The sequence below is a fragment of the Mus caroli genome, unplaced genomic scaffold (assembly GCF_978045245.1).
Source record: "Mus caroli unplaced genomic scaffold, Mus_caroli_1 scaffold_17, whole genome shotgun sequence".
Taxonomy (NCBI): Eukaryota; Metazoa; Chordata; class Mammalia; order Rodentia; family Muridae; genus Mus; species Mus caroli.
The window spans coordinates 47,227,906-47,248,504 of NW_028227272.1; the positions used below are offsets into that span (position 1 = coordinate 47,227,906).

The following is a 20,599-nucleotide window of genomic DNA, read 5'->3' on the forward strand; positions in this document are numbered from 1 at the left end:
TCACGCCCTAACAGCAAAATGTCATCACTGAGTGTGGCCTAAACGAGAACTGTCCACGATGGACTCATATGTCTGAAACTGGGTTCCCCTTGACGGTGCAATTTGGGAAACTTTTGGAGGTATGGCCTTCCTTGAGGATGTCTGTCACCACCGACCGAGCTTCCTGCTTTCTCTGTTTCCTGTGTGTAGATGTTACTGGCAGCTTCCTATCCCTGCTGGCATGGCATGCTTTCCTTGCCACTATGGAATCTAGCTCTCTGGAACTGCCAGCCAAAATAAACTTTCTCTGTGAGTTGCTTTTGATCATATTTCATCACAGCAACAAAGAATAACTAATACGCCGTACAAAGTTGTATGCAAGAGGCCACTCAAGTGTTAAATACTAACAGCAGTAGACAGACAGCTCCGTACTTTCTGAAAGTGTACAAAGATTAGCATTTTACTGAGGGTTTCTGTCACAGATCCAGAGAGCACCTAGTTCCCTGTACTATGCTGCCTCAACATTTCCTGTTACATGACTACACGAAAACACCAATGAGCTCTGACAGGATAATTCTGGGAAACAAAACTAAAGCCAAAGTCTTCTTTTCCAGGTTTTGCACACATTTATAGCATAAGCCCTAATCTTAAGGAGGTTAGTGTCTACCTCGAGAAACATGTCTCTTTTGAGATGTTATGCTGGTAAACATTTAGCATCACGTTATTGTCATCTGTTAATTCATTATTAAAAATATTTACTAGTTGGGCGTGGTGGTGCACGCCTTTAATCCCAGCACTCGGGAGGCAGAGGCAGGTGGATTTCTGAGTTCAAGGCCAGCCTGGTCTACAGAGTGAGTTCCAGCACAGCCATGGCTACACAGAGAAACCCTGTCTCGAAAACCAAAACCAAAACCAAAACCATATATTTACTAATAAACCACTTAGTTATATCTCATCAGAATTCTTCCCGGAACATACATTTCCTCTTTTTTTTTGTGCTAGAAATAACAATTTCACTATTTGGTTGGCATATTAATCTCTGGAAAGAATACTAGTGAAGATCGGAGTTCACTATTGCATTATTCTTCAAACTGCCCAGGCACAGTGTAGATCCCAAGCAATATTTGTTGAATTACACTGCTCATGGTAGTACATGCCTATGGAACTCATGAAGTAAAGGCAGGGAAATCCAAACTTTAAGGTCACCCTTAAATACATGAGACAACTTCCCACCCCATTTCAAAAAAGAATGCTGAATAAACTAATCAAAATTCAGACAGAGTCTTCTAAGTCCCAAATCGGTTTTTCTCTTATATTCCTAAATAATGAAGTTAGGTTTTATGATGAAGAACCATTACTTTTTCAACTTAAAGGGAAAGGCTGCGGAAGTTACAAATGTATATTTTGATGCTGTTCCCAGTAATCTTCACCTGATGACTGAGGAGGAAGGATGTTTTAATAGCAGTGTTAAGGCTGTAGAATAGGAACCAATATTTGAAAATCATATGGTCACTTTGGATGTTTTAAAGAGCTATGACCACACTTTCCACTGATAAGTACCATAGAAAAACTACAAAATCCTTAATTGATTTGCCACCTAGGGTAAGCTTGCCTCTCTTATCACCACTTGACTGTTAAGCACATTGTACTAAATGTACCAAGACACCAAGTGCACACACACAAAAGAAGTCAATAACCCTCAAATTAGTAGCCACAAAGGTTTGAAATTTTCCTTCTTAGATGAAATGACTGAACCAAATGTAGGAATAATGAATCCTATGCATTTGCTTGCTGGATATTTGGGGGAATGAAGTTTGACTTTAAAATTAAGCTAGAAACTTAGGTAAATATTACAAAGTGTCTTTATAAAATTTTAATAAAAATAGGTGTACATGATGTTTGCAATGAAATACATTATCATTTAGACATGTTTACTGACATAGACCTGGAATACTACTACCTACGTGGAAAGCTGAGGCAATAAGTAAGATACGAAGTTCAAGATCTGTCTGGGGTATAGAAAGAGTTCAAGACAGCCTGGGAAATTAATGAGATCCTGCTTTATGGGGACAAAAGGTTAAAAAAAAACAAGATAAACAAAAACGAACTAAGACCTTGGGATACAGCTCAATTTAACAACAGGAACTGGTTCTGGGAACTCTGTGACATCACAGAGTAAGGATTGCTATGACACCACTAGGTGATATGATTTTATGGGATGCAGCATGCATAGAGCCCACTGCTTAGTGCTGTGTCAATGACTTCAGATTCCATGAAGGGAGAAGTAATGACTCTTGGAGGAGGCAGCAGACAGAGCAGATGTACAGTGTATATTTACTTGTGTGTGAGTTGGCAGTAAACTACAACAAAGGCTGCCCAGTGGCGAACAGAGCAAAACTAGAACCACTAAACCTGCATTTTATTGTAGTGGGCCATGTCCCTTCCCAAAATCTAGGTCCTTGTGAAATAGTGTACCCAATAAAGTACAATGGAAACGGCATAGAATTAAGAACCTGGGGGAACGGGAGTCACTACTTACTTGGTGACTTGCTCCCTGAACCTAGTCCGAAGACAGAAAGAGGCACCAAGACAACAGTAGACATAAACAAGGAGGGCAAGAGTTGTAACACGAAGCCAAGCCAGCAGCATGAGGAGACAGAGGGAGAGCGTTCCCCAAATCCTAAATTTTGATTTAGCTATAATTTTTAATAAGCAAGGAAGGGAAATAATACAGTTATAAGAAAAACTAAATAGCTGATGTAAATGTTTATCTAGAAAAAATTAAGGTAGAGTAAATTGCCCATTAAAATTTCATCAGAATGTATATATTCAAAGAAGTCATTTACATGTGTAACTGTGATTCCATGTCACCAAGGCAAATATGAATACCTTACTAACAAAGTAAAATTGGATGTGATACATGTTAGGTGTTCTTATCTAAAGATTACAGAATATAAAAAATGTGTTTATGATATGGCAAATATACATATGTATGAACAGAAAAATCTATACTTGTGAACAAAGTGGATTTCCTACAAAAGGCTTCTATTAGCATCCCAGACTGTGAATATTATGAAATATAAAATATTTATTATTTATGTAAATTAGTTAATTAGTGAATGATTTTTTAATGGATCAACATTTATTCCTCAGCATCTATTCTTATGAATTAATGAAAAGAAATAAACTGGTTAAACAAGAAAAGAAAAAGAAAATAAGCAACCCTGTTTCTACAAAGTCTCTGAAATAATACACAAAGCCACTAGGTGTTGCTATACACCCAAAAAAGAAAATAGCTACAGGGATTTCAGCTTAAGCACACATTGCAACCTTCTCACACTCCATTGTCAGCCAGTTTGATTCAGCAATGATTCTCCGTAAGAAAGGAAGGGGAAAGATGAGTACAGTAGGAATGGCGACAAAGTAAGGGACAGGAACAAATCAGTGCGAAAATCCCAGGTCCAGCCTCTGGATACAAAGCATGACAGAGCCAGTTACGATCACAAGTGGCTTAGGAAGCTAAGTATTATCAAGGACTGTTCCCACTTTGCAGATCTCAAAGCACAATGCTTGGCACTGTGATAAATATACAGGCTACCAAGGAGCAAGTAAAGTAAGTAAGTAGATCAACCATCTATTATTCCTACTCTTGCTAGTTCAAATACTCACTTCTCATTCACTTGTTCAGGAAGCACTATGTACCATCATGGAGACTGATAACATTAAGAAGTTTAAATACCATGGGCACCCAGTGTAAAGCACGGAATAGAATGATGGATAAGGGATCCTGCCAGACCCTTGGTCTGTTTGCAATTCAAGTGAAGGGAAGAGCTACACTGCAGAAATGCAAATGGAGGCCTATTAGAAGGTTCACTGGGAGCACAGAGAAAATCCTTTACTCTATGAGTACTTGAGTTGGAAAGCAAGGTGGACTTCCCCTCAGCGGAGTAGTGAGAGTGACAAATCACGGCAGATGAAAATGTACAGAGGCATATTCTTGCTGTGTTTCTGAGAAATGGTCACCTCCCTGGTGTGGGTAAACGATAAGACACCATGCGAATGTAATGGGAGATGACTCTGGCTGACAAAACTATCACTCAGTTAAGTCTGGAAATTAGGCTGGAGGACACAGAGGGCTAAGGCTAAGGGTCTTAGTTAGAGGAACAGCATGATGAGAGATATGCAGTTAGATAATTATGTCAGAGGCAGTCAGGACAACCTTGGCTGGCAGCGACTGGAGGCAGGAGACCAATTAGCAGGTAGGAGAAATAAAACTGCAGAGATATGGGGCTCCAATTAAGTCAGAGATAGCACTTGCCAGTCCTCGGTAATAGTCTGGAAGGATATCAGGACATCAGGAGAAGGGTCAGTCTACACCAACATCTTCATGGTAAATAAAGCTGAGAGGAAAGATGTGAGCAGAGGAGAAAGGCTTGATGGGGGCACAGAGTATCTTTCATGGGAACAAACAGTTTAGCATAAGAGGCGTGTGTCTGAAGGTCTAAATGACATTGGTATACTATACTAGTACCGGGCTACCATGGGAAGCGGAGTCAATGGTAGCATCATAGAACCTGTTGTATCATCTGGCAGAAATGGGTGAGAGTTGGGGGAGACACTAGTTTTACTCAGGGCATCCAAGCCACCAGAACCCTGCCTGCACTTCATGGATAGTTTTCTTATTATCACAGTCTGGGCAGCAGAGCACAGGAAACCCCATGTTGTTTCTACAGACGACTGTAGTAGAAATTGGGGCAAAGGGCTGAATCTTTCTTTCTCAATGTATCTGATGAAGTGGGAAGGTATTCTGTTTTCTTGCCATCTTTAAGCATCTATGATTGCCAGCACAGATCCAGGAAAGGGACCTGACTGCCTTGGTTTTGAGTCCCACTCCTGTTGGAAGAAGCTGGGCTCCTTCGCATGACAGGCAGTACCGTCTACAAAGTAGTATAAAGCAGGAGACTTGTCAAAAGAAAGAAGAAAACAATAAAAAACAACAAAACCTCTGGGCACCTCTTCCTTTTCACTGTAGAATTTAAACATAGCACATGTCTTAACAAAATGTATTTAGAGGCAATAAGCCCATAAAAAGAGGATAAAAGCTATAAAGATAAAGAACAGGAGAAGAAGCAGAGATAATGGAATTTAATGTGTTTAAGTCTCCTGGAATAGCTAAGTATACTAGTCTAAAACAAGCACATATAAAATTAACCCAGCCGTACCGATGGTACGTACAGATTTTTTTTCCTATTCCACTGATATCAGAAATAAAAGTGAAAACTTTCAATTTTATCTAAATCAATATTTGAACACTTAAAATTTAGCATTTAAAAATGCGGATATAATCCTGCAAAAGATATCAGTGAAATCAACTGTTCTGTGGCTCAGACTGCATTTCTTCATTTGATGGACATCAAGAGGGTGTAAGTCCCAGATTAGGAGTTCCTCACTTTGTGGCCTCCGTGAATGCAATGAGGAAAAAAAAACAATAGGATTCTTGGGAAAGCAGAATGACCTAACTGACGTGAAGGCTTATTTAGCCCTATTTGAGAAAGCAATCTCAAAATGACCCGTGTGGCTGATGCAGAGTTGATGCTAGGGAGGTGGAATTGAGTCATAGAGTTTCCTGGGTGCTACACAGAAAACTGGCTAGTCCTGCTGCAGTGAAGTCTGTGCAGCTAGACGACTGCCCCTGGTCTTTCACCCGAGGGCTATGTACTCCTGAGACTGCTAACAGTGCAGTATCCTTACTTAAGGCATGGGTGAGCAGCATTTTGAAAGGATGCAGTATTGGATAAAGTTAGCTGTAATGGTTACCTACTCTATAGTACTCATTTTCTTAAAGTCCATTTAACAACTTAGGAATTAAAAAAAAACCAAAACTTTCATCATAAGATTTCCATAAAACATAGGGCTAAAAACACTTAAGTGTTATAATATATTTAACGGTAACAGCACGTGTTTTAAATATTGCTTAGCTCAAGAAATCATCAACATTCTGAAGGAGATGAAAGACTATTGTTTCACGATATTAAGTATATCATTTTCAAATTTCAATTAGGTATTCCTATCTTATTTTATAAACATGCAGGTTATCGGTTGAAAAATGAAAAATAAAAAAGATTTTCCTTGAGAGAATTACCTTTCTTTAAAAACTTGAGCCTTAAGAGGTATTAGGTACATAAAGAGCAGATATCTGTGTATGGTCTACCCCCTTACATGCCTTCCCTACTGAAATCATTCCATGAACACTCTACATCTGACTGAACATATGAAAAGAGATGGCACACAGTTCACTACTGCCCATTTCTTCTGCAGTATGGCCTAACTGGACAGGCCTCTGAAGGGGATGCACTCTATCTGCTAGCTCCTCTTCCACTAATCTACCTTATGTAAATTAAATTAAACTATCCTGATCCTCTAGTGATGATGAAGAAATTAAATTACATTGTAAATTCTTCCAAGGTTTCAATGGATCAGGAACTCTCTCTGTATGTGTGTGTGTGTGTGTGTGTGTGTTTACATGATGGATGTATTAATAACTAGAATAACTTATGGTGGTGATCCTGCATATTTACAAGAATTTTCAGGAAGTAAAAAAAGTGCCTTACAGGCTTTATTTAATTAAACTTTGCCGTATTCTCGGGAGTTACAGAAATCAGGTATTATTATTATTATTAGCTCCCCTTTGTAGAATAGAAGCCAAGGCAAAAAGTATATAGATCAAAACTGTACTGTCATATCTATTTGCTAGACTAAAAGAAGCAAGCCTACAAACACCAGAGACCTAATATCTAAGGTGCTTCTCACACATACTACTAACTCTGGCTCTGGTAATTCAACTGAATAGACATGCCTTCTATCATCAGAGATGAGTCTTTTTCCTAACTTCTCCTATTTTCCATTTTGCTTCCTCCTAGCCAAGATGACTCTGTTGCTGCAACAGCAAATGTTGTCCTTGCCAAGATTAATCCAACAACTTTATGCATTTTGTATTGAATCATTGTCCTTTCCACGTAACCTCTGAAACGTCCACACTCTGCTTTTATTTTAAATTTTAATTTAGCTCTACACTTTCCACACTAGCATAGATCATGAAAACAATTGTTTTGAAGATTACTTTTAGTAATTCTAAAACACAAATATCACTTTCTTTGTATTTTTATCGTCTAATAATTTACAGGTGCTGTAAGAGTTTAACTCTCTACTGCCCCTTCCACCCAGAATCTGAGGGAAAGGGTAGTACTTTTGTTTCTTCTGCCCTTTTATTTCCTGTTCCTTTAAAGCTAAATAACAACACTGAGCACACTTAAATCCCTGAGTGTTTCATTTAGGCTGGTTCGCTTCTAGAGTTCAAGAGGGTTGGTTCTTCTGGGTTATTGCTCAAGCAACTTCATTTGATTTCTGGCTTAAATGATTTGCTACAATGTCATATCATACCCTTCTACTTCTTCTACTATGATGGGGCCATTTCCTACTGAGTCGCAAGCACTCAGTAGACACATGCTTGCTGTGTTTTGAGGCAGGAGTCATTCCATTCTGTCTTTGTCTTACTCAGTATATCAATTTTTCTTCCCAAATCAATTAATTCTATAAAACAAATACTGTTCTTAAAAATATGTCTCAAATATTGACATATCTGAAGGCTACCATTTACGGAAAATACAAAACATCAAAAACAAAATGCAATCCTGACTCCAGCTGACTGCAGCCAAGAGCAAAAGGTCTTACTTGGCTCAGAAACAGCAGTGTAGAAGAATGCCCAACTAATAGTGCCACAGATCTATTGTGGTAAATAAACTGAGACCTGGAGGACAGGAAAAAGAAGAAGTACAAACATTGGTATAATTTGTTCACTGACATCTCAAGAAACTAAACTGTCTATACCTGTGAGGCATACTACATAAACCAGGATACTACAGAGGCCTTGGAAGCTTTATAGCAGAGTTCTAGTATTTCAGCTATACTAAAGAAAATACCTGGACTAGTTAAGAAAACCTATTCCCTATATTAAATTCCACACGTGAGAAAAGCATTCTCCTTAGCATTTCATAAATGTAATAAAGGGTCAATAGATACAGAAAGCCTCCTTCCTTTTAAGACTATTTTAAAATAAAGACTCCATATCACATCACTTTAAATGCCTTTGTGATTATATGATTTGGTGGCATATTTTGTTAAAATATTGCTATGATTAATTATTCTAACATAAAAATATGAAATTTCTGAATTGTTCTCATTTTATATCAACATATATTTATTGTATTTACTTACAGACTATTTATTATTTATCTTATGATGATAAAAAGATCATTACTATCATAAAGATAATCTGCCTACACAGTTCTATTAACAAATCTGCCTATTTGCAATAAAAAATGGAGAGGGAGAAATCTATGAAGTATAATGGACTCTAAGTTCTCCACTGGTGTTTGGAGATAACATTATTTTACTTAAGTTTTTACTATTTTACTGTTTAAATAATTCAAGATTATTTTCAGTAATGATCCAAATGTCTCTGAGATAAGGGGAGGAAAGAAGACCACAAATCTGAACTCCTAAAGACATCACTGCTGCTATAGGAACCTGCGCCTGTACTGTTTGCTTCTTGAGTCCTCAAAACGCTTCCATTTCACTCGAATAAAAAAGCCCATCACTGCAGTGCTTTTACTATGTGTCTCAAAATGCTATGTTCTTAGGAAGCAAGAGAACTTACTAAAAAGAGCTCAAATAGTAAAACTTTAAGCAAAGTAGAAAATTTGTTTCCTTTTTCTTGCTAGCACTGAAGAGATCTACAGTGATTATTTGTTTATATGTATCCTGGAGTAAGTTGGTAATAAAACATTCTCATTGTGTCCATGAGGAGAGGTGAGATCAGATTGCTGAAAAGTCAACTCTCTGCCACATCTACCTTTGGAACACTTAGACTTCTCTATGCTCAAGAGTGTGTTTTGCCTTTAAGAGGCCATACTATGTGTTAGGAACAGAAATGATCCCCAACAATGCTCTGGTTAGGAGCTAGAAACATGCTCAATAATGAGCTGCAAAAGCACAGAGTCGCATGCACATGTTTTTCAGTGGAAGCTCTGCACAACATAAATACAGATTAATACTTTTAACACATTAAAATGAAAAGGAACAAATTAGCTAAATTTAATATATACTCAACAACTTTGAGTCTAGCATATAAACTATAAATAACAATAGCACAATGTACAAACAGCCTGTATAGTTGAATAGATTAACTTAAACCTATATGAGCTACTCAGAGTTTAAAACAACAATAAATAGCACAGGCTTGCAATAAAATGAAACTAAAAGCAAGAATATAAAAAATAAGAAAGGAAATTGACAAAATCTTTCGCTGTAAGCTTCTACAGCTGTTACTACCTAACATCAGGAGCAGGTTTGGCTCTGGATGCTCTCTCCATGGCAATAGTGGTAGCTCTTGCAAACCTGTCCTACATTATCTATGTTGGGTTGAAATCTATGATGGGTTGGTTCCCATCTTAATTAAGACCCAGAATGTAGCAAAATAACACAACCTGCAGGTTAATTCAACTGATCTCTGTTAAGTGGGTCTAGAAAATACAAGCTAGGACAAAAGCAAACTATGTGTCAAATGCAAACTATGTGTGGTTAACTGCAACAGCTGCACAGAATCAGATCCAAAAATGTTTAGCAACAGCAGACTGAGAACTAGATCACAGGAACAAGGTCATGGGGGCTCTGGGTCCTTTCTCTTTTCTATTTTAAAGGATGAAACAGTTTTGCAATGCTATCATTCCAGATGTTCAAATAGGATACTAGAGAGACAGACTGTCTCATACTTTTACTGTCAGCTTCCCACTAGCAAGTCTAAATGAGAACATGATACCAACAGGGAATGTGTTGAACAGAGTGAATTTATTTTAGGGTGCAATCCACGTGCCCATGACACGGACCCAACACATGATAAGCGACTGCGCTGGATCTCTTACTCCTAGGTTTAAACAATCGCAGACTCCGTTGTTGAGTTGTGCACCACGTCTGCTACCCTCAACTCATTAAAACTTTACCAGGCAGTTTCTCCATGAGCTGTAAGTGGCAGAACTGTAGCAGCAAGGTGAGGAGAATACAGATGGCTGCGTGCTGAAGCCCCACAGGGAGCAGGGAATGAGCCCCTAGAGACGAAGGGCCTGGCTTACCTCCGGTGTTCCAAGAGCATGCTCTCCAGCTAGCAGCAACATGCTCAGGCCGCCCATCTGAGTAGGATCTAAAGAGCAAAAGCAAATAACCAACTTAGAAGCGTAAAGCACACGGAACCATAAAGAGTGAAAAGGATTACTCATAAAGGCAGAAATCCAAACTACCCACATTTAAATTTAATGGAAAAAGTTCAAAATTCTTTCTTTATATAACCTGATACCTGTGTGCTTAATATACACATGCTTTAAGGAGCCGGTGGTTTTTGTTTTTTTCTTTTTCTGAAACAGTGTCTCACTATGAAGCCCAGGCTGTCCTGGTATTCATGATCTCCTTGCCTTAGTCTTATAAGTACAAGAATAACAGGCATGAGCCACCACACAGGCTTTTTAAATCAATTAAATACTATTGTTCTAGTACCATTGCAACACAACATGATTCCCTCATACTACAACTGTTGAATGAATCATCTCGCAAAGCTAAGACTTCTTTCTAAGACTGGGGCGTCTATATAAGGTTTTTGTTTGTTTGTTTGTTTGTTTGTTTTTTAACTGAAGTATACTCGTGCTTGTCTGCTGAGAAGTTTGAGACTGTTGTTATTATTTCTGCCCTGTGAAGTCAGGGCTGGTCAAAAGTACTAGCGTATCAGGGAGTACAGAACAGAGAAATTTCCAGCTGGCCTCCAAATTCAAATGAGCTCTTTGAAAATAGTCCTTTAAAACTTTCAAAGTAAATTTAAAATAACAGATATGTTTTAGATATATAAATATTCAGGGTACTAGGGCTGCCATGAAAACAACTCCAAGATTTAAAACTAATTTTTTTTGATTAGCCAACTCTTTTGCCTTAATTCTTTCAACAGTCAATTGGTAGAGAGAGACAAAATGAAACAGTACAGTGGTAGATCTCTGCTCCAGGTTACATTTCCACCAGAACCCTTTATTCTTTAAAGCTCTTTCAATGTTAACTTTTAAAGCTTCAATGAAAAAACACATGTGAAAGTACCTGTGTGTCTCTGGTGCACACAGGTCTCAAGACACGCATTTTATCTTTAGAATGAGGTTATCATAAGCCTGCCTGAAGACATTTTCGTCTGTTTAAATGTGTGCCCTGAAGTAGAGCTTTCTTCAGTCAGCCTTGAGAACTCAGGAGACAACTTTAATCCTACCTTGTATATAATTTTCTTTTAAATTAAGAAAAGGAGGTTCTGAGGTAGACAAACACACACTACAGGAGGAAAAAGGAGGAGGATGGGGAGAAAAGAAGAAAAGAGATAGAAAATAGAAGGCTATGAGATAAGCAAAGAGAAAATTACGTCACCAAATAATCCTGAGTTTAAAACACCCAACACTGTCCCATGCGGGAGGACACACACATAGCACACCAATCCTGGCTAGTCCGGTGATACAAAGTTTAAGAACTATTGTGCCTGATAAAATTTGTGCTTGTTTATTTAAAAGTAAAATCAAGGGGGAATGAATCTAGCGGGAGGTAAGTGTGCAGGGTGCCTGAGAGGGAAGCACTCTTGCTGCCGCCACCGTCCTGGGAGCTAGCCTTGAGTGAAAGTTTTGGTGAGATACAAATGTGCAGTTCCAATTACAAAGCAAAACAGGAACGCAATGACATGATGATTCCAGTTAGAAAGCAAAGGTGACTGTGTACGAAGATTGCTATTCATCCTAAAGACTAAGACAAGAGATTATCATTTTCCTATCACTTACACAGTGCTATTCAGAACTATCAAAAATACATTTGCATAACTAGCACGCTTTGCCTTTATTGAAAGGGTTGTTAGTATATCAAACTCTATATTTCTTTCCTTGGAAATCACATATTTGATAAAGCCAGGTTATTGTAAATTATAAAATGTAGAGTGTCAATGGCTACAGAGAAAATAAACAAGATTAAGACAAAACAGATTCTGTATTAAACGGATCTTAACAATTCCCTTTGTATTTGCTAGGTTCAGAGAGCTAAACACCAGGTTTTATTGGTTTTTGTTTTTTCTTTTTTCTTTTGGTTTTGGTTTTTTGAGACAGGGTTTCTCTGAATAGCCCTGGCTGTCCTGGAACTCACTCTGTAGACCAGGCTGGGCTCGAACTCAGAAATCCACCTGCCTCTGTCTCCTGAGTGCTGGGATTAAAGGCATGCACTACCACACCCGGCAACACCAGGTTTTTAATCAAAGGTAATTAAGTTTACTTTCATCTTGTTGAGAAGGGATATAACTTGGAATATCAAAGCAGTAATACTGTACACAAGCTAGGAGTGAGCCCTGGTCACAAAGTTCCAACTCATGACACAGGACAGGCAAATGCCACCAAGGTGGGTTTTTCTTTCCTATATGTTGCATCACAGAATACTGTTTTTCAAAAGCTGACTTCTAGTTCTACTTTGTAGGTAGATTATTAATGTCAGAAACATTGTTTCTAAAAGACTTATTACATATTTCCTATAATTTACATACAGATATTGTTTGGTTTGTGACAAAAAGTTGCATTAAACAAACAAACAAACAAAAAAACTCAAAAAAGTGTACACACTAACCTAGATTTAGAATTAAGAGAATAGCAGCAGATACTAACTGGCAAAGAGAGTCAGTTTCGATGTCAGTATCTATACATCCTCTCTTGGTCTTAGACCATGCTCCTTACATCACAACAAGGAAAGTCCAGGGAGTTCACGAGACTAGTATCAAACGAGCTGAGCCTAGAACTGTACAGGCAAGAGCTAAGGCAGGAGCAGATGTTCTGTGGTTCTTCTGTAACAGGCATTGGGAGCTGGTCTGGAATTCCACTACAGACACTGCAGTCAACCTGAAGACTGTTGTTTCCCAAGAATACTGCCATGGGTCAAGTTTCATTTTTCTGGCATTCATACAATATCACATATACTTTTCACATGAGCCCAAACTCAACTACGGTCCTACTGACCACTTAATTCACAGTACGGCTTAACCGCATCCCACTAGCCTTTCTATACTGTAAATAGTTTAGGACTTTGAAAAATACTTGCTTGTAGCATGGTGTAGGAACTCTGGCTCAGCACGAACTCCCCAGATTTTATCTTATTCAACCTCCCGATTTCTTCCTGGCAAAATCCTTTTCATTACAGTGAAGAGGGAAGATCCAACCATTGGGTGTGTGTATGTGGAGGGAGAATGTAAATGTCTCATTTCACGGTCATAAATGCATTAGCATGCCCTACCACCCAAAGAGTAAAATAGCAAATGGCACCATCTGGAATTTTCAGTTGGCTCAGAGTTGACATTAAGGGGGATGGGAGGTAGGGTAGGGTGGGGGATCCCTTACAACACATTTATTGGTCCATTCTCAGATTTGAATGGATTTGTTCACATGCTTGCTGTTGAAGTATCAGATACTCAGATAATCTTCATAATTGTTGCTTTTTAAATACTAATAACTCCAGTGCTTACTCTGCATAGTACTGAGCCAAAAGCTGGGTGAGAGGAGAGACTCACAATTTTGTTAACACAAAATTCTCTAAAGTCCTGACAAGCCCCAAATTATTGTTGCCATTTCCATACTGTCACTGGCAGAAACTCACAGCATTTACTACTTGGCCCAATCTCCATCAGCTGCATGTACACTCCTTGTAAACCATACCCTAAAAACCTCATCATATGCTAGATATTTGCAAAGTGCTGCAAGACAGGTATTGCTTTGTCCTTTAAAAACAGGTGCAAATTGTGTAAACTCACCTGCCATTCCGAAGTTAAGCTGAGGAACTTCTTCTGTCTTTGCCTTCTTGGGGGTTGGCAACTCTCTTGAAGAGTCGGATGGGAAGGCCCAAAGTTTCTTCCGTGGATTGACAGTGGGTGTTGGCGATTTCACAGGCTTGTTTGTGGTAGGGCACCATCTGTAGCCAGGATTTGCTTTCATAAATGCATCTTTATACTATAAACAAATGAGCAGCAGTTTTAATGAACATCTAGACTAAGAAGTTCAACAACATTCACCCTTCCCCTCATTCAGAAAATGGTTGAGAAAAAAAAAAAAAACACATTCCATGACTTCAGTAGCTTTTGTTCTAGAAAATGACAGCACATAGCACAGAGACCCAGAAACACGGCAGTTATCTAACTCGTGGGATGACAACACAAAGACCAGACACTTTGGATATTCTACTCTGTTGTTGTTTTTAGTAAGTTGCCTGACTTTGAGGGGTTTTTTATTAGAAAAAAAAGGGGGGGGTTATCTGAGGATGGCAAGGACAAGGCTAAAACTCTGGCCCTTCTACATCAGGCAGCAGGCACTAAGCATAGAGCAGTGTTGTCTGTGGGCTTAACAGACAGCACAGTACCAGCTATGCTTGGAGTTACTGTTAACAGTGTGCACAACACACCTGGTTCCTCTCTTAAAGAATGAAAACTTTATGTGTATAAAGGAATGGTGTGCTGTGTGCATGTGTGTGTATTAAATTTAATTTTTTGGCACATAGGTATTTGTCTGCACGTATGTTTGTGTACTAGTTGCATGTCTGGTACCTATGGAAGTCAGAAGAGGGCCCTGGATGCCCTGGAACTGAAGCGATAGATGAAGTGAGCTTCCATATGGATCCTGGGAATTGAACCCCTGTTCTGTGAAAGAACAGGAATTTCTTAATGATCCACTAAGCCAACCCCTAGCATCTATTTCAAAGGATGCTTCAGTACATATTTGGGATCATAGGTAAACGCTAGGACCAGCAACCAGATTCTGCACACTGGTTGACTTAATCTACTAAGAATAGTTTTACAAAATTAAATCTTGGTCTCAGTGTTCTGGTAGGGCAAACATAGACAAAGTAAAATTCTCAAGTATGAGATAAAGGAACCTAGGTCAAGTAAAAAGGGAGCAAGGTAGGCTAGCTGAGCAACTTTTTGGTTATTTTTAGACACAGGACAAAGTAGAAGAAAGAACAGTGAATATAGACTGATGAGCCAGGATCACGAGGTGTCTCTGCTTAGTTATCCTTGGGCAGTAACGCTAACCCCGCCATCTGTAATGTGTAACATACATGTCAATAGTCTTTAATGAGCACAAAGAAGGCCACATATGAACAAACTCTGATGTGGCATGTAGAAAGAAATATATCACATGTTTCTATTATATCACAGATATCCATTATACACTCCCAGAGCTACACTGTTTAATTGAAACACAAGCAACAAACAAAACAGAAAAAAACAAAACAAAAAGAAAATGTATTATATCCTATGTATTCTTCAACTATTACTATTGGATTATTTTATTAACATATTGTTATGAGACAGTTTTGAATTCACAATTCTTTAAGTCTAAGAGCTACGCAAACATCCCCATTACTAGCTAACATGATTCTCTCAACCTCACATGCTAGCCAATATAAGAGACCCATATAAGAGAAGGCATAAGGTTTCACTATAATTTATATTAATAAGTGCTATAATGTAGGTAGTAATGTAGTACTAAGAACAATGAATGATATTTATCCCCATGCTATCTTAAACTCACTTTCTGGCATTGTTTTATATGTAAGATAAATTTACCAGATACACAGTACACAGGTGTGTGTGTGTGTGTGTGTGTGTGAAGTAATTACATAGGCCACTAAAATCAAGAAATACTTTTCTTTTTAATTAAAAAAGGTTTATTTTATTTGAATTATGTGCAAATGTGTCTATGTGTGGGTATCTGCATACTGCCCTTGAAAGCCACAGGCATGAAGAAACCTGCAGTTACAGACAGTTGCAAGCAGCCCAATATGATGAACTCCGGTTGTCCACTAGAAAACAGCAGGGACTCTTAACCACCGAGTATCTAGTTCTATCCTTAAGAATAAATTGGTTGAAATGAGAAACCAGGCCAGAGCCAAACGAATTTACAACAAAATAGCAGAATGAATTTGGAAGCATCAAAGTTGACATAAATGAGATTCTACCACAGTGCATGCTTGTGAATGGGGAATTTACATATTAAGCTGTGGTTGACAAATAACCTGGCCTGCTGCCTAAAGGTAGAAAGTGACAAATGGCAGACAGGGGTGGAAAGCACATAGTAAACATATGCATCATTATCATGCTTCAGTAAAAGGCACATGGGGTCCTGTGTTAGATGAACAGGCATCCGAAGTGACCAAACACTTTCAAACACATTTCTTAATCCATTTTTGAGAAATAATATGATCTCATTCAGTAGTTAAAATTGTCTAAGCAGAAAGTCCCAGCTGTGAAAAAGGCAGGATATCGTTAGTACTTGAATGTCTGGCTTCTTGGGAGGGCCCTTCTCCTCATATTCAATTCTTGGATACGTTCTTCACTAGTAACATATTGCCACGAGTCCCTTAGTGATCTGTTTCAGTGAAAATCAGGTGTACTGGAAATTATACTGTCCTCCTGATCAATGAATCATCCACTAATGATGTTAATGAAGGCCAGATTACACTAACTTATGATAGTGCTAAGGAAAATATAAGGCTCCAACAATCACCCATATAGTTTCTTACTCTCTTGTCTCTATACTATGCACCTTCACTGCAGGCCCAGTGAACACCGACCAGAAGACATACTCTTCTTACACACTGGAGACAGAAAGCATGAATCAAGGCAGAGTGCCTCCTTTCATATTGCTCACAAGCTACAGTTAACTACACAAACATTTCTGTCTACACATAATATACAGTCCCTGCTCCGACTCAAGCATTAACACTAGTTCTGCAGTGGGTCTATAATATAGCAAGTAGATAACAAGTGTGCAATAGAGAAAGGCCTGATATATGAGGGATGTTTTAGAAAATGTTTAACTGACACTTAACTATGAGGGACAGTACTATGTAATTATATCATAATGTGAATCCTTAGATTCTTAAATTCAATGTAAATGCTTAATACAAGCATATAACATTTTTATTTTTAAGCTTTTGTTTTGTGCTGGAGATTGAAACCAGAGCCTCGGATATGCTGGGTAAGCATTTTACCACTGAAGTACAACATTAGAACCCTAGTCAAGTATATACTGATTAGAGGAGCTTAAAATGTGAATGACTGAGAGCAATAAAATGTAAATTCATATAAAAACATTAAGCTATGGGCAGCAAGAAAGGTCAGAGGTAAGAGCAGCGTCAGTGTGTAAAGACTTCAATATGTCCTTGGAACTTGGTAGCTCATCAATTATTTGATCTGATTCAGCTATAAGAGACAACAGAAAAGCTTAATCATTTGTTATGACAAGGTTACCAGGAAAGAAATTATAGTGAAGACAGGGAAAATAAGTAATGCTGGAAGACTTGGTATACAGTCTGGAGCAAATAGGTAAGTATAATAACTACTATGTAGGTCAACTGTGTGGACAAAATCCATCATCACAGGAGGACTTAAGAGATAGGCCCCATCTACCCAGCCATCCAGGGCCACGCTGCTCAGGCTGGAGGTGAGCGGGAAGCTCATTTATCCTCCAAGAACATCAATCACACTGACTATTGATCCTAAGATTTTGATGAAAAATTCTCAAAGATCACAAGACTTTCAAAATTTTATAAAAATCAAACTTCGCCTCGTGGCCCTCAACTTTCTTTTCTGCAAATATTCAGCGGATTAAATACTCTAACTTCAACTTGCTTTACATATGGCTCCTTCCTCTTGGAGGCATTCAATGTTGTATTTGGTATTTTGTTAGCAAAAATAAAAAAGGAGCAATCTAATTGCTGCTTCTTTTGTTATTCAGTACTGTCACTAAATGCATACCCTCTGTCACAGTATTTTACTTCCTTTATATCTGACAATGACATTATTATATAACAAAAGACAGTAATCTATTCTGTTAATGCTTTAAAATGGGGTCTCCAACAATAAATGCTTTTCAGATCATTACATAAGGGGAAATTTGATCTACAATGTACTTTAATAGTAATGAAAGGTTTTCTCCATTTATTTCATTTTAATTGAGTGTGGAGTGCTATCTCAATGTCCATTAGCGTTTATAGTTATTAATACAGCCTAGGTCTACATAGAGTGAAAAATGGCAACCTCAGTACAACTCTGGAAAAAAAATTCTCCCTTACTAGTGAAGAGATTATAGAGAAAATTATCTAAAATTGTATAAAAGAGCTCTAACACACATTTTGTCTTCTATTCATTATGGGGAGCTGAAGGAACCTTTACCATAGTTCTATTTGAGCTTTCTTTTTCCTCATCAACAGGCAGAAATGACAACAGACACCCAGGTCAGAATGCATGGGAGAATTGAGAAGTGGTACTAATCTGTACCTCCTTAGTTTCAAAAATGTTCCTTCACAGAAGTCTAAACTCATCAGTAGAACAGTGAGATGCAGTGTAAACTGACCAGTAAGACAGTGGAATGCAGTATAAATTCACCAGTAGGACAGTATGATGCAGTATAAACTCATCAGTAGGGTAGTGTCATGCAGTGTAAACTCATCAGTAGGACAGTGGGATGCAGTGTAAACTCACCAGTAGGACAGTGGAACACAGGGTAAACTCATCAGTAGGACAGTTGTATGCAGTGTAAAGTCATCAGTAGGACAGTGGGATGCAGTGTAAGCTCAATAGGACAGTGGGATGCAGTGTAAACTCATCAGTAGGACAGTGGGATGCAGTGTAAACTCATCAGTAGGACAGTGAGATGCAGTATAAACTCACCAGTAGGACAGTGTCATGCAGTGTAAACTCATCAGTAGGACAGTGGGATACAGTGTACTTTTGGTATGAGTTATTCTTTGCGAATTTTCAAAACAGAAACAAAAAACTGTTTTTGCCATTTTTACATGACAAAACAGTGAATTAGGTTTATCGCTTTAATAAGCAAAAAAGTTTTGGTTGAAAAATATTTCAATTTATATATTAACGGAAAAAACTTTCATGACAAAGCAAGTCAATAGGAACTATATACTTTAAAAAATTGATGTTGCTTTAAAATAGAATAAGAAAAGTAAAAATTACAATAATGTTTTTGTTACCTACATACCACAATGGTGTTCTCATAAGATTACATTGCTTTGCTCTGTAAAAAACGGTCTTGGTTGGGTAAATAAACTATGATGTTTGCACAATGACAAAAAAAAAGCTAAGGATACATTCTAAGGCTATACTCCTGTGGGTAAACAAGACTATACTCACTCTAATAAAGGCAAAGATATAAATGGGAAATGATGTAAAGCATTCATGCACTGTGCTGAAAGAATGTCTTGTGTTTAGTAAAACACTCACAATTGAGGATTCAAAGTTGAAAAGTTACACCTGAAGTAGTTTTCAAATGACTTGGTCTTGAAGACCAGGGGCCTTCTTTGTATCACTCATAACTACCATAAAATCTGGAGTACTAAAACTTCTTAATAAACATCAGCTGAATGAACTGGCCTTCAATTAAGGCTACAACGTTAACAAAAAAGACTTCAGCACAATTACATGTACTTGAATGTAACTGTGAAACATTTAGTAACTAAGCTGAAAGAAGGAACCCTGAGAGACCAATTGTGTGATAATTTGGAAGTAGCTGAATCGATTAGACTTTGGAGCATAAATGAGATAATATTTTATATGAGTAACTATAAACAAGGCAAGATGCGAAGTGGGACATTCTGGTTTCCACTTGTAGGCTGCGGGGGGCTACCTAAACAGATTTCATCATAGCACCGCAATGAAGCTAATTAAGTAATTAATAAGGGATTTCCTATGTAAAAATAATAGTTCCTACTCTAAAAAGTGGCCACCTATTGGGTTTGTAAATGAGCTGTATTTAAGAAAAGGCAAACAGTATATTGGCAATATGCTACATGTTGTCCAAAATCAAACTCAAGTGTTTAATTATAGGAAGCGTATGCTGCTCCCCGGGAGGTCTCAGATAATTGTTTACTTTATCACATAAAGTATGAGTATGTAAGGATGGAAACCTATTTAATGAGAAAGGTTTATTGTTAATTACTTTATGCTTGTGGAAATCTATTGAAACATTTAAAAATCACGTAGGTTGCTGTAATTGATTTTAAATTTAATAGATACCCAGGATAGTTAAAATTCTATCTTTAACAATTAGTAAATTCCTAAAGCCTTGTGTGATCATTAATTACACAGCAACACTAGTCATTTATACTCTGGAATCAAATTTCCCTGAATGTTTTAAAAGCATTTTATGTTGCAGTTTCCCTTATTAAACAACTCGATAAAACCACAACTGAAGGTATTATTTTTCTTCATACTGAGATGTCTAATAAAAATATCTTGAAATTACATTATTTTATCCCCCACTGGCTCCTTTTTCCTCCCCACAGAAGTTAATGGAGTGGCAGGGATTTTTATGAATCAAGTTTTTTTTTTTTTCCCAAGCTGAAACACTAAGGAAATAATGTTAGAAATATTCCGTTCAGACTTAAAAACAATGACACTACTTACTTATTCTTTACCTAGACCTAAGTCTGCTCATACTTAATGTACAATGAT

At 37.8% G+C, this 20,599-nt stretch overlaps 1 protein-coding gene across 12 annotated transcripts in view; it reads right to left on the minus strand.

The window, feature by feature from the left end:
• Positions 1-20,599, minus strand: part of Bbx (BBX high mobility group box domain containing) — a 240,517-nt gene that overhangs the window by 63,164 nt on the left and 156,754 nt on the right. For all 12 annotated transcript variants that reach the window (XM_085832399.1, XM_029470819.2, XM_021185672.3 and 9 more), the window contains 2 exons: positions 13,886-14,081; positions 10,167-10,234 (listed from right to left, as the gene is read on the minus strand). In XM_085832399.1, coding sequence (XP_085688525.1) covers positions 10,167-10,234; positions 13,886-14,081 — 264 coding nt within the window. The remainder of the gene's footprint in view (positions 1-10,166; positions 10,235-13,885; positions 14,082-20,599) is intronic.